The sequence below is a fragment of the Geotrypetes seraphini genome, chromosome 10 (assembly GCF_902459505.1).
Source record: "Geotrypetes seraphini chromosome 10, aGeoSer1.1, whole genome shotgun sequence".
Taxonomy (NCBI): domain Eukaryota; kingdom Metazoa; phylum Chordata; class Amphibia; order Gymnophiona; family Dermophiidae; genus Geotrypetes; species Geotrypetes seraphini.
The window spans coordinates 67,702,160-67,717,433 of NC_047093.1; the positions used below are offsets into that span (position 1 = coordinate 67,702,160).

General features: G+C 43.2%; 1 protein-coding gene across 5 annotated transcripts in view; it reads left to right on the plus strand.

The window, feature by feature from the left end:
• GARNL3 (GTPase activating Rap/RanGAP domain like 3) overlaps positions 1–15,274 on the plus strand; it is a 564,903-nt gene that overhangs the window by 327,561 nt on the left and 222,068 nt on the right. For all 5 annotated transcript variants that reach the window (XM_033962150.1, XM_033962147.1, XM_033962149.1 and 2 more), the window contains one exon: positions 10,368–10,442. In XM_033962150.1, coding sequence (XP_033818041.1) covers positions 10,368–10,442 — 75 coding nt within the window. The remainder of the gene's footprint in view (positions 1–10,367; positions 10,443–15,274) is intronic.

The window sequence follows — 15,274 nt, forward strand, 5'->3', positions numbered from 1 at the left end:
AAAACAAACTGCTACAGTAACTATTCTGATTTTTGAAATGCAGTACTTAAAACTACTAAAACGCTGGTTAATGACAGTTTCTGTGTATACTTTCCATGGTCTTGGGGGCCACATAAAATTCAACAGTGGGTCACATTTGACCACAAGCTGCAGGTTGCTTACCCCTGATTAGAGAATGACACGGTGACAAAATTCATCACCGTTCCCGTCCCCGCAGATAACCGCGGGAAACCATCTTCATGTCATTCTTTAAGGAGAGAGGGAAGAATCAGAGTATAATTGGGCACAACCACTGACCCGCAATCTTTGCTTTGAAGAATGCTGGTGTAGAAGGACTGAGGTTGAAATAGACACTAGGAAATGACATGGGATTATTTCGGGGACGGGAACGGTGATGAATTTTGTCACCATGTCATTCTCTACCCCTGATCTAAGCTTATCCTAGTAATGTCAAAGTTAAAAATTCAATCTGCTTAATTTAGAGGCTTAGGATGACAGATTTTACTGAGCTCTGAATCCTATTTGTAATTCAGTCTAGTTTTATAATGATATTACCGTATTTTCACGTAGATAACGCGCACCCGTGTAAAACGCGCACACGGGTATAGCGCGCGGAAAACACAAATTTATGTACAGAAATTTTTGTATACCGCGCACACCCGTATACTGCGCATGCTGCCCGACTCTCCAGTCGCCCGCCCCGACTCTCCTCTGGCCACCCCAACTCTTCTTTCGCCCGCCCCGACTCTCCTCTCCCCCTTGAAGTCCTGTCCCCACCCTGAAAGCCTGATGCCCCCACCCGACGTCCGATTCATCCCCCCCCCCGCAGGACTGCTCGCACCCCACCCCGAAGGACCGCTCGCACGCACCCCCACCCTGAAGGACCGCTCGCACCCCCACAGCCTCCCGATCCCCCCATCATGTAGAAGCTCCTACCGGTGTCCTGCTGCTTCCCCTCTTGCCCTGCTGACTCCCCGACACGATCGGGGCAAGAGGGAGCTCAAGCCCTCTTGCCCCAGCCAACTGCGGCACCCCCGACACGATCGGGGCAAGAGGGAGCTCAAGCCCTCTTGCCCCCCCGACTCCCCGACACGATCGGGGCAAAAGGGAGCCCAAGCCCTCTTGCCCCGCCGACTCCCCAACTCCCCGACAATATCGGGCCAGGAGGGAGCCCAAGTCCTCCTGGCCCTGGCGACCCCCCCCTAGTTGTTCGGGCCAGGAGGGAGCCCAAATCCTCCTGGCCACGGCGACCCCCTACCCCCACCCCGCACTACATTACGGACAGGAGGGATCCCAGGCCCTCCTGCCCTCGACGCAAACCCCCCTCCACCCGCCCCCCCTCAAGAACCTCCGACCGCCCCCCCAGCCGACCCGCGACCCCCCTGGCCGACCCCCACGACACCCCCACCCCCTTTCCCCGTACCTTTCTGTAGTTGGCCGGACAGACGGGAGCCAAACCCGCCTGTCCGGCAGGCAGCCAACGACGGAATGAGGCCGGATTGGCCCATCCGTCCCAAAGCTCCGCCTACTGGTGGGGCCTAAGGCGCCTGGGCCAATCAGAATAGGCCCGGGAGCCTTAGGTCCCTCCTGGGGGCGGGGCCTGAGGCACATGGTCGGGTTGGGCCCATGTGCCTCAGGCCCCGCCCCCAGGAGGGACCTAAGGCTCCCGGGCCTATTCTGATTGGCCCAGGCGCCTTAGGCCCCACCAGTAGGCGGAGCTTTGGGACGGATGGGCCAATCCGGCCTCATTCCGTCGTTGGCTGCCTGCCGGACAGGCGGGTTTGGATCCTGTCTGTCCGGCCAACTACAGAAAGGTATGGGGAAGTGAGATGGGGGTGTCGTGAGGGTCGGCCAGAGGGGTCGCGGGTCGGCTGGGGGGGAGGTCGGAGGTTCTTGGGGGGGGCGGTCGTTGGGGGAGGGGGGTTTGCGTCGAGGGCAGGAGGGCCTGGGATCCCTCCTGCCCATAATGTAGTGCGGGGTGGGGTTAGGGGGCGCTGTGGCCAGGAGGGTTTGGGCTCCCTCCTGGCCCGAACAACTAGCGGGGGGAGGGGGGGTCGCCAGGGCCAGGAGGACTTGGGCTCCCTCCTGGCCCGATATTGTCGGGGAGTGGGGGAATCGGCGGGGCAAGAGGGCTTGGGCTCCTTTTTGCCCCGATCGTGTCGGGGAGTCGGGGGGGCAAGAGGGCTTGAGCTCCCTCTTGCCCCGATCGTGTCGGGGAGTCGGCGGTCCATCGGGGTGGGGGTGCGGGTGCATGAGAGCGGTCCTGCGGGGGGTGAATCGGACGTCGGGGGGGGGGGAACTATGTAAAAAAAATTTTGTACAACGCGCTCATGCGTATACCGCGCAAGGGTATGCACGGTTTGTAAAAACACGTATAACGCGCGCGTTATATGCGTGAAAATACGGTAATATGATTCTTGTGTCCAGGCCAGACCTCACTGAAATTGTGTACTTGGCAATGCTGTGGTGGCAGGTTTCACTTGTAGAATGTACATCTGTGTTACCGCTCCTATTCCATGGTCCATTTCGAGGCCTAATAGAGAAATGAATTGTAATAGTGAAGGAATATATTTTTGTCAGCTTGTGAAACTCAGTACTCTTAAAGCTGAACTTGTGTAACCCTCAAAGGAGTTTCTCAGTAACAAGCTTTTGACAAGCTGAGGATACGTTCTGGTCTAATGGAGACTCGACTGTGTGAGGTTCACTTGTCAGATGCAGAATATGGTAGAGAATTAGGTGTCTGCCCCAGGCTTAGGCACCCAGGTGGCACTCCAGTGATCTCAGTGTGACTGTTTCACACAACTGTTTTTTCAGAAGTTCAAAGAAAACAGCACTTGAAAGCTTTATTTTAGTGTTAACAGTCTGGGAACAGTGCTTTTGGAAGGTCGGCTCACAGCCAGAACAACTGACAGCATGCCAAAGATCGAACGCCGCTGTAGCAGAAAGTGCAGCTACACAAGGCTGAAAACAACACAAACTCTCAACAAATCATGTTCGATTTTAAGGGTATAAGGACTATTGCAGCCAATTTACCCTCTACTCTACTTCTAACACAGCAACATAATAAATGGTGACAGATAAAGACCAGCATAGCCAATCTAGTCTGCCAAGTAAGTTGGTTAGGGTTGTAATTTCCTCTCTGTGCAAATTAGTCCCCTCTAGCCTTGTTTGAAATGCAAAAGGCATTTATATTTTGCTTTCAGTCAAATATTCTATTACTTTTCCACTTTGTTTGCTGTTACAATATATATAAAATCCCTCTTGTAAAAATAAAAAAAAATATCCTTAAAACTTTGATGTCACCTCTTGCTATCTAGAGATCTTCTATGTTGATCCCATGCTATTTTGTTTTAATTACCATCACTTTTTCAGTCCCCACCACCTCTACCAGGGTATTTCAAGCAACCAGCACCCTTTCAATGAAAAAAAAGTCCAGACTTTGCTAATTTCTTCCTTTTAGCTTTATTTCATACCCTCCTAGTTCTTCAATTTTCCCATCTTTGGAGAAGGTTCATGAATGCACTTTAAATATTTAGATGTTTGTATTCTATTGCCTCTGTCCCTCCTTTCCTCTAGGTTAGGGGATCTTAACCCAGTGCTCAGGACACACCAAGCCAGTTAGATTTTCAGGATGCCTACATGAATATGCATAAGATAAATTTGCAAGTACTGGCCCCGCTGTATGCAAATCTACCTCATGCATATGGCGGGGGGGGGGGGGGGGGGGGGCTGAAAAGTTCTCAGTCCGTCCAAGAAGGGAATGACATGGAGCTATGAAACTTACAAGTTATTCCACATATTCACCCCTAAGTTCAACACACTTGGCATATCATGACTGAAGTTTCTGTAACCCTTCCAAAAAATATTCCGATGTCTGGTCACTGAAATAATGTTCCGCTGCTGCAATCGCCTTCAAATCGCTTGAAGATTGTCACCCTTTTTAAGGTTTGGAAACAGAAAATAGTCAAATGGAGCAAGATCTGGTGAGTAGGGTGGATGGTCTCTGCACTGAAATCGCAACTGCATCAAAATATCCATCATTTTTCCAGCCTTGTGAGCAGGTGCATTGTCTTGCAAAAAGGGAACTCCTTTCTGCAGCTCCCTCTCCTTTTTTCTTTCAGTGCCTCCTTTAATTGGCACAGCAAGTTACAAAAGTATTCTACATTAACTGTTTGGTTGCTTGGAAGATAGTCAGTCATTACAACAACTTCCTCATCCAAAACCCTGTAGCCATGACCTTTCCTGCTGACTTTTGGGTCTTGAATTTCCTTGGCTTTGGAGAACCTGAGTGCCGCCATTGCATGGAATGTTTGGGCTCAGGATCATGATCATGATCATTAACAGTAACTAGTCATTCCAAAACGTTGGCACCAGCTCACTAAAAACGCTGCGGGGAGCCATTCTTCATCTAATTGAGGACGTCGGTGGAGACTTGCTTTGAGCCCTGTGTCTCCCGCAGCAGCGTTGGGCTTGGTGCAGATTCGAGCAGGCATTGCCAGAGACGACCCCTGACGTCATCGGGTCCGTCTCTTCCTTGATTGATTTCCTCTGCCTTAAAACCCAGACTGCTGCCGCGGTTGAACTGGGAGCCATTCTTCATCTAATTGAGGACGTCGGTGGAGACTTGCTTTGAGCCCTGTGTCTCCCGCAGCAGCGTCGGGCTTGGTGCAGATTCGGGCAGGCATTGTCAGAGACGGACCCCTGACGTCATCGGGTCCGTCTCTTCCTTGATTGATTTCCTCTGCCTTAAAACCCAGACTGCTGCCGCGGATGCGGCCTCAGCCGTGTGCCCAAAGGGGCTCCCAAGGGGCAGGAGCCCCTTGGAGCAACGTGGAGCCGGGGAGCGAGGTATCAGGTCGTATAACTTTATTGGTACATTATGGGGAAAAGGAAAATTAAGCCTAAGAGTTCACCACCTGCTGTTTCTGAACCTATGGACAGGCATTTGTCTTTATCTACAGTGAATCCACCACAACCTTTTCAGGATATGAATTCTCCCATGTTGGGTGCATCGCTGAGTCCCCTAGAAAGGACCCCCCTCCTTCATCCAGTATCTAGTAATAGCGGGAAGATCATTCCTGCTACTTCCACTGAATATGTGGTTTCCTCTGTGCAAACAAGTAAATTAATTTTTTCCGATATACCCAAACCACCTGAATTTTCAGGTGTTGCAGAGGACCAATCACTATCAGAGGAAAAACAAGATATTACCCTCAAAGATTTGTGGTTAGGTATCTCTAGAGTTGAAGGGTTTTTCAGAGAATCAATGAAACAAACTTTGGACTATTCACAATCTGTTTCTCAAAAGTTTTTGAATGTGGATTCCAATTTAAGTTGTTTGGACAAAAGATTAAGTGTGGTAGAAAATCAATGTAACACATTGCAAACTGTCTCAGTATCTGCTGTTAAGGATTCTACTCTGTTACATTCAAAAATTGAAATGTTGGAAAATGCGAATAGAGTGAGGAATCTCCGCTTGGTTAATTTCCCAGTGACCCATTTATTATCTCCCGAAATACTGTTAAGGAAATATCTTAAAGAGATACTGGGATTACCAAATGCGGAGACCTTTCCAATCAATAACTATTATTATATTCCGCAAAAAAAAATACAATCTGACCAGGATTGGTCACTAATGGAATAAATTTGACAGAATTTTTAGAAGATAGTCAAGATGTGATTCAGAATAGATCCACCCTGGTAATAACATGCAAGAGTGAGATAGACAAGACATTAATGATGGAACTTTACTTTAAAAATAGATTGACTAAATTCTGTGGAGATTTAGTTAGGATATTTCCTGATGTCTCAAGAGCTACGCAACTAAGGAGAAAGGAATTTTTGAAATTGAGAACTAGAGTTTTAGCTCTTGAGGCATCATTTTATTTAAAATTTCCTTGTAAATGTCTTGTTCAATTACAAGACATTCAATATGTATTTTGGGACCCCATTCAATTGCAACAATTTTTAATGTCTCGAGAAAAGAAATGAGGTTTGTTGCTTTAATGTTTCATCTCTGAGAAATTGGAGGAATGTCAAAGTCCCCCAAAAAATGGAATGGTTAGGATTCGATGAATCAGGAACCAATTCTTAGTTTTCTTTATATCTTGTGTTAGTTGGTATTAAGGTTTGGCTCTCCAACTTTGTGGGCTTGAAAAGGAATTTTTGTATTATATATATATAATTATTGCTAAACTTTGTGAAATAATCCTTTTTCTTTGGTATCATTTGATATTAGTAATTTTAAAATTTGCATAAAAAAAAACAAAACACCACTGCAAAATCAACTTGGAATTGTCCACTCAACATCGTTTCTTCTCATTATTCAAACATTTGGGCACCTACTTGGCTTACAGCTTCTGCATACCCAGCTGTTCATGGACTATACACCCAACACATTCCCTGGATATCTGTAGTGTCTCAGCAATTTTTTTAGCCAATATTTGCCGATCTGCCAAAATCAGGTTTTAAGGAATATGGAGTTTCAAGAGGACTTTTAAGAAGTTACAGCAATTACACTAGCGTGTTTTTTGATTTTTGAAGTTATTTTCCTCCTGTGTAGTTTTGACAAAATCAGGTTATAGACATGGTCAACAATTCCAGGATTTGACACCATTTGAGGCCTCCCAGACCTTCCTGCATCTTCAGTCTCTAAATCTCCATGCTGAAAGTTTGCCCTCCACTTCTTCACTATGGAGTATGACAGGCATTTGTCACGCAATGTTTGCATCATATATTCATAGATTTCCTTTGAAGTTTTATTCTGCAGGAATAGGAACTTCATGACGGCTTGGAGTTCCACATTTGAAAATTCCATACTTTTCATTCACATGGTTCAATTAATGATCTGAAACAATGTCAAAACATAGCATTACGATTCAGCAAATTGGCACGTTGCAAAATAAAATAGCACTCTTTTCAGCTACAGTAAATAAATAATGCTCAGAATTTAGGAAGTTGGTTGGCAGTGGCATACCTAGCATATGTGACACCCAGGGCCCATCATTTTTTGGCACACCCATCTGTACGAAAAACATGATTTTTAGTAACAAGCCACACGTCACACATGAGTACCTAGGAAAAGGCAGCATCTTACATACTGCAGTGAGCAGTACAACATCAATACACCCATTATAAAACTAAACAAACCAGACTAGTACAGATCAATCCTACACCGTCAATCCTAACAGAAAACCATGTCTTTCGAACACACAGAACACAGAAAACACCTTCGCCTAATATGGAATATGTCATCACAAACTAACCCCTCCCTCTTATACAAAACTAGTGTGGATTTTAGCCATGGTGGTAACAGCTCTGACGCTCATAGAATTCTGACCATCAGAGCTGCTACCACCACGTCTGGCGCTAAAAAACGCTCCACAGTTTTGTAAAAGGGGGGATAAAATGGAAATACATAGACAAAGGTTAAATTGAACCAGCAAGAAGCTGGACTCTGCATACAATGCAACACCACAGAAACAGTGACACATGTCTCCTAAAGCAATAAATAAATAGAAAATTTTTGTTCTACCTTTGTCTTCTCTGGTTTCTGCTTTCCTCATCTTCTCATTCAATTCCTTCCATCCACTGTCTGTCTTCTCTGTGCGTCTTCCATTTGCTCTGTTACTGTGCCTCTCCCTTTCTCCCCCCTTCCAAATTGGTCTGGCACCCATCTTCTTCCCTCTGCTCCCCTCATAGTCTGGCATCTCTGTCTTCTTCCCTGCCAGCGTCTTCTCCCCACTCTCTCTTCCCCATGTCCTTTCAGCGTCCTCCCCCCTCTGTCTTCCCCATGTCCTTTCCGCATCCTTCTCCCCCCCTCTGTCTTCCCCATGTGCTTTCAACGTCCTTCTCCCCCTCTGTCTTCCCCATGTGCTTTCAGCATCCTTCTCACCCCTCTGTCTTCCTCATGTGCTTTCAGCGTCCTTCTCCCCCTCTGTCTTCCCCATGTGCTTTCAGCGTCCTTATCCCCCCCTCTGTCTTCCCCATGTGCTTTCAGCATCCTTCTCTCCCCCCTCTGTCTTCCCCATGTGCTTTCAGCATCCTTCTCTCCCCCCCTCTGTCTTCCCCATGTACTTTCAGCATCCTTCTCTCCCCCCTCTGTCTTCCCCATGTGCTTTCAGCGTCCTTCTCCCCCCCCCCTCTGTCTTCCCCATGTGCTTTCAGTATCCTTCTCCCTCCCTCTGTCTTCCCCATGTGCTTTCAGCGTCCTTCTCTCTCTGTCTTCCCCTTGTGCTTTCAACGTCTTTTCCTCTCCACCCCACCTTTCTTCCCTTTCTCCCTCCCTGCCCGTTATCTTCAAGCGCTTTCTCCCCTGTGGCCGGCAACGTCTAAACTGCCTTCGTACAGCAGCCAGCTGCTGTATGGCTGCTGTAAAGGTCGTCTCTGATACAACTTCTGGTTGCATCAGAGATGACCTTTACGGCAGCCACACGCAACTCCAGCTGCTGTAAGAAGGTAATTTAGACTCGCGGCCACGAAGGTAAGGGGCAGGGAGGGAGAAAGGGAGCTGTTTCAAATTCACCTCTGAATTTTCCGGACATGGCCGGCTATGCACCCCCCCTAAACATGCACCCGGGGTGCACCCCCCCCCCCCCCCGCCTCCCCCCTTGGTACGCCACTGTTGGTTGGACTGATAACTTTTCAACACTTTCTCATATTCACTCTGAGCATCTTAAAACAATGTCTGCCTGGTTGTGTCTCCAAGACTGGGTTGAGAATCCCTACTCTAGGGCGTTCAGTTCTTCTTGTCTCTTCTTGTACTCTGCTGGCACAGACACCATACCATTTGGATCGCTTTCCAAAACTGAAAACAATACTCCAAATGAGGTCTCCCCAAAGACTTGTAGAGAGGAATAACCACTTCCTCTCTTCTGCTGGTTATGTGTCTTTCTGCAGCTTAACATTATTCTGGCTTTGGCCATACATTCTCACATTGTTGTACCACCTTAAAACTGTCAATCACAATAATCCCAAGGTCTCTCTCCCAGTCTTTGCACATCAGCCTTTCACTCCCTATTGCATATAGCTCCTTAAGATTTCTATTCCTGAAATACATCACTCTTCACTTTTTTGCATGAACAAGGCTGGCAGTTTAGTAATTGAAACACAAGACTGTGAAATTCAATCATACAAGGTTTGTTTCTTCTCTGTAACTCATTTACCCTGTGCCTATTAAGCTCCTAGGTCTCAAAATTAGGCCAGTGTTACCCAACTCTATCTTGGAGGCACAACTAAGTGGTCTGAATTTCAAGACATACGTAATGAATATGCATGTGAGAGATTTACATATACTGGGTCTCTTTGTATTAGAGTGCATTAATCGGTTAACACATGTTAATGCACATTAACACTCATTGATATGTTGTTCACAACGGCACCATATACTTTATAGCAGCTTATAACATTTGCAGTTGAGTCAGACAACAGCTCTCTGTTTGGACTGGCACTGAAGAGAAAGCCACTAGAGAATGACACGGTGACAGAATTCATCACTGTTCCCGTTCTCGAGGATAACCGTGGGAAATGAACCCATGTCATTCTTTAGTATCTATCACAACCTTAGTCTTTCTACACCAGCGTTCTTTAATGCAAGGCTTGAGAGTCAGTGGCTGTGCCCATTCTTACTCTGATTCTTATGTGAGCTAAGTATAGGATAATGAAGCCATTGTGACATCACTGATGTGACTGGCTCTTAGGCATTTGTGGAATGAGGCATTATGACATCACAATATCTGCTCTGGATACCAGAGACTGTCATTTTTTTGTGTCTATCTCAACCACAGTCCTTCTACACAAGCATTCTTCAATGCAAGGCTTGAGGGTCTGATTCTTCCCTCTCTCCTTAAAGAATGACATGGAGATGGTTTCTCGCGGTTTTCCATGGGGACAGTGATGAATTCTGTCGCCGTGTCATTCTCTAACAGCCACCAACTCTCAACCTTGCCAAGGGATGACCCATTTATTTTCCTTGGTTGATACTGTTTGGTCAGTAGATTTTGGCCATGCACTGCTGTTTCATCACAGGAACACCTTTTTGTGATTCATTTTAGTTTCTCACTGGAGTGGAGTGGAGGAGTAGCCTAAAGGTTAGCAATGTGACCTGAGATCCTGGAGAACCGGGTTCAATTCCCACTGCGGCTCCCTTTGACCCTGGGCAAGTCACTTAACCTTCCATTGCCCCGGGTACAAAATAAGTACCTGCATAGAACATGTAAACTGCTGGTGATTGTAAGTACAGAAAGGCAGCATATGAAATCCCATCTCCTTTCACTGTGACAGCTTATTCTGGTCCTGATTATAAATCTTGCAAACATAAATTCAGCAGATGCATCTTTCATTTTAACGTTCTTTTGTTTTATCCACAGCTTATTTCAAGTGATGCAGATGGAGCCATACAGAGAGCTGGCAGATTCCGCGTTGAAAATGGATCCTCTGATGAGGTGAAAGAAACTTTCTTGATTGTGTTTGGTGATGGTCTAACTCTTGAATGTATATTTCTGTTTTTAGGGAAAACTGAGGTCCTTAAAGTTTAACTTTTAAACTGGAGCAATATCAAGACATTAACAATATTTGTTGTATTGTTTTAAGTTTCAAGTTTATTAAAAATTTTTATCCCACCTTTTCTGTAATCAAAGCGGCTTTACATAATAAAAAAAATTGTAGGGCGCGGGGAACAAAAACATAAGATACATTACTTCAAGGAAACATCAAGAGACAAACTTTCAAGACTGACGTGACTAACCCGAACTAAACAAACAGGCACGTGAGGAAGGAAAGAACTATAATCATTGATAGGAAAGAACAAAAATGGGGAAATACGAGAGAGTGGGAAACGATAAATTAAAATTAAAACCCGATACAGGATACTGGGTACTGAAGAGATTAAAAACATCCTTAAAAGGACGATTACATTGCATATGTATCTTTGAATAGCATAGTTTTCAAACTAGATTTAAGGTAGTAATCTCACATAAATAATTTGGGGCCGAATTCCAAAGTGATGGGGGTGGTCACTGAGAAGATGTTATTTTTCATGAAGTTGACTTGATTTAAAGATGGGATTGCGAGTAAGTTTTGATTGGATGATCTTAGAGTATGGTTAGTGGAGTAGGATATTATCTATTAATAAATTCTGGGAGCCCTGATTGTCTAGTTTTAAACATCAGCAACATGATTTTGTAGGAAATGCGGTGTTTGATCGTAAGCCAGTGAGCTCTAATCAAAAGGGGAGTAACATGATCAAATTTTTTAGCATTGTAAATAATTTTGACAGCCGTATTTTGAATAATTTGCAGACGTCTAATCTCTTTCTTGGTGATCCCCTTAAAAAGGGTGTTGTCATAGACTAAACAGGAAATTACCGTAATGAGATTGTTGAGAGAAGCCGGATCCAATAATCTGGCGAGTGACTGTATCATGCATAGACGGCAAAAACATTTATTCACAACAGTGCTGATATGGTCGTGGAAAGAAAGTGTCTCATCGAGAGTGATACCCAAGAGCTTAATAGTTCTAATAGACTCGATAGGGGTGAACCTAAGTTTGATAAGAGAAAGTAAAGTTAGACCATTTTTAACTGGGTAGATCATTGTTTTAGTTTTATTTACATTGAGGGAAAGCATATTGGAATTGAACCAGTTATTAATTTTTTCCAGTTTACGATTAATGATAAAAATGTCTTCGGGTTTATTTGGTTAGTTGTATGTCATCAGCATACGCGAAAATGGAAAAACCTATGGACTGTCCTAAGCTAATCAGAGGAGCCAAAAAGATATTAAAAAGGAGAGGAGAGAGGATAGAACTCTGTGGAATTCTATAATTATTAGGGGATGTAGCAGAAGAAGAACCATTGAATGACATTTTAGACGAGCTATCTGTAAAATATGAAATAAACCACTCAAGTATCTGATCTGAAATACCAATTTCCTGAAGCCGATTAAGTAGTAATTGGTGATCAATAGTATCAATGGCCGAAGAGAGATCTAATGAAATGAGGATAACTGAGTTATTATGGTCTAGTAGTTGATATATAATGTTAGTGACTAGCCCAATAAGAGAAAGCTCAGTGGAGTGGTGTTTTCGGAAACCTGTTTGATTTGGCTGTGGTGTTTTCCACATAGTCGGAGAGTTGACAGTATATGACCTTCTAAGTGATTTTGGGTAAGAAGGGGAAATTTGAGATAGGGCGATAATTTGAGATTTCAGCTACGCTAACTTTGGAGTCTTTGGTAGTGGGATAGATAATTGCCTCTTTCCAGGATTTTGGGAGGGAGCTTGTGGAAAGGCTAATAGAGACTAGATGGAGTATATACTGACCAAATATTGAAAAATGGTGTTTCAAGATGGTAGGGGGGAATAGTTTCAATGGTGGAACCTTTCAAGTTCATAGTGGTAATTATCCTTTGAAGCTACATTAGTGAAGGGATCCTGAAATGTGAACATTTTGAACAAGGTAAGCCCGAAGTCTGAGATATAGCATCAGAGGAAGTGTTGAGGGTTTCCATCTATAATAATACAAAAAGCGAGCAAAATGTCATTGTTATCATTCATTTCAATGTAGTGTGTGCTAAGGGGTAGATATATGCCCAGTACAGTACAAAATAATGCTTTAGAACATCTTTTAGTGTTCTGGGTTTGCAATCATTTCGTGCCATACCAATGTTTTCTGAGTTTTGTTCTTGATGTTGCTGATATGGTTGTGCAGTAACTGTTGTTCATTGATTGAACGTTGTTTCAAGTTGACCTAAATAAAGTTTTTAAAAAATGCAACTCTGGATATAATGGACTTTGGATATAACGGACCATTTTTCCAGGTCCTTTGAAGTCCGTTATAACGAGATTAGACTATAGATGCACTAAGGGTGAACACGACTAGAAATAGTTATTTTTGGGGGGGAAAAAATAGACGTTTTTCAATTTCAAAAAGGCCATGTTTTTCTATCTGATTTTTTGGGCACACTTCCGAAAACTTCTAAACTTGGATTTAGACATCATATCAAAATAGCCTCTCCACATATGAAATAAATGTAAGTTAGTTTCGAATGAAACAATAAAAATAAAAGGAAAATGAAATACAAAGGTTTTTTTTTCATGTACAACCTTATCCTGGATTGCTACAGTTTACAATTATCTGCATTAGGACTATCATCTGGATTTCCCATGCACTGAGGCTACTTTTAGCACGGCTTTAAAATGGCTACATTTTCAATTTCTTCAATTAATGGCCACTGCTAATTTCCCAGTTACGGCAACACCTATTTTCCAGGTGGTAAAGGCTCCCACACTAACCACACACTAATTGGTTAGCACATGGTGATGTAGCTGTGCCATCCAATTAGCACAGGGCACACCTACTCTCCGCCCCCAAATCATGCCCACAGCGCTAAAAAAAATATATAAGCATGTGTGGGAAGCAGATGTAAAGCCAAAAACTACTGTGGGATACCTGAGCACACCCCGCAGTAGTGGTAAGCACATGTTAGTGCTTGCTACCGCTTAGTTAAAGGGTTCCTTTATGATTTAGAAAACACCCTGGCAAAACTGGTATCTGATAAGCATATTGGGCAATCAACAGATTTATTTAAATGCCAGCAACAGTGTATCTATTCAGCATTGTTTTGGACCTTTAGAAGTTCTAGTGGTGGTTTGGACATCTGAAAACTGGCATTTAGACATCCTTATTGCATGGACATCCAAATTCCAATTTTATAAAGCCAGTATATTACCAGAATATTCCAATTTTATAAAGCCAGTATACTAAAATTGTAGTATATTCATGTGGCAAGGGATGTGGTCAGAGCATGTTATGGGCAAGACTAGGGAGGGGACAAAATATAACATAACATTTATTTTTTTATATTCTGCATTAACCTTGCAGTTCTAAACAGATAATAATCTTAAAAGAGCTGAACATTTCCAGGAATTACAATCATAAAACAATATCCATCAGCACAGCAAAACAATTCTATTACTGAGCTCTTAAAAATTCTTGAAACAAATATGTCTGTCTTAATTCATTGTCAAAAATCCAGATAGTTTTTAGCATGTAGTAATATAAAAGATATTTTGTTATCTAAGGGGTCCTTTTACTAAGGCGCACTAAAGATTAGCGTGTGCTAAATGCTAAGGTGCCCATTATATTCTATGGATGCGTTAGCGTTTAGCGTGCGCTAATCAGTTAGCACACCTTATTAAAGAGCGGGATAGCTACCTGAAAAAAGCAGAGTCTCCAATCGCTTAAGCCTTTTTTTTTTTACCTCTCGCAGAGGGAAAAGCAAATAAATTAAGGCTTCTAGAAGGTCTAACTGAAATTGTCAATAATAAATGGACATCTAAATAAGATGGTGCCAACCCACACAATGATCTATAAAATAAACAAAACAATTTAAACAGATGTCCATATTGACAACCAATGAACTTTTACCATAAAATAAATATGATCAGATTTTTCTCAATGAGTAAATTAACTTGATTGTTTGAAGTTTTTTCATCAAGAACAGATAATTCAAATAAATGACATTACAGTAGTCCAAAAGACTCAACAGCAAGGCCTGCACAAGTAAACAAAACTGCTTCTCTTCAAAATATTCTCAAACATAATGGAGTCTACACATAAGTGCAAAAGGTCTTTGAGTCAGCCTTTTTACTTGTAGTTGTAAAGAAAATTGAGTATCCAAAATATGAACAACCAACTCCAATTTCAGAAGGGGAAGGAATGTCCATCCTCAAAAAGATGGACATCCATATTTAAACTTGCTCAGAATTGTTGGATAGTTGTGAGTAATACATTTTTAAAATAAATAAATAAACCTGGTATTTCACACGTCTAGGTTAGAGAAAGGTGCTCCAAATGAGCAGTCCGCCATTGGAGGGAGTAAGGGACGTTACAGTAGGTATTTTTTTGTGTCCCTGGAGGGCTCATGATATTCAATGCCAGTGCCGAATCATAGCTCAGCATTAAATATTTGAGAATAACACCGGTAGCAGCTAAAATAAAACACTTAGCACAGCCAGCTGTGCTGTATATCGACCCCATTGTTTTCAACTGTAAATCTTCCTTTGCAGTAGTGTAGTTTTACAAGAAATGAAAGCTGATATTTTTGTACCAGGAAAAATAAAATTAAAATCCCACTCAGTATGATAAGGGATATAGATAGATCCTCATCACAATCCATTTAATTCAGTGGTCTCAAACTCGCGGCCCACCAGGTACTATTTTGAGGCCCTCAGTATTATAAAGAATGATTCTTTATGGAAAATTTGTGCCTTAAGT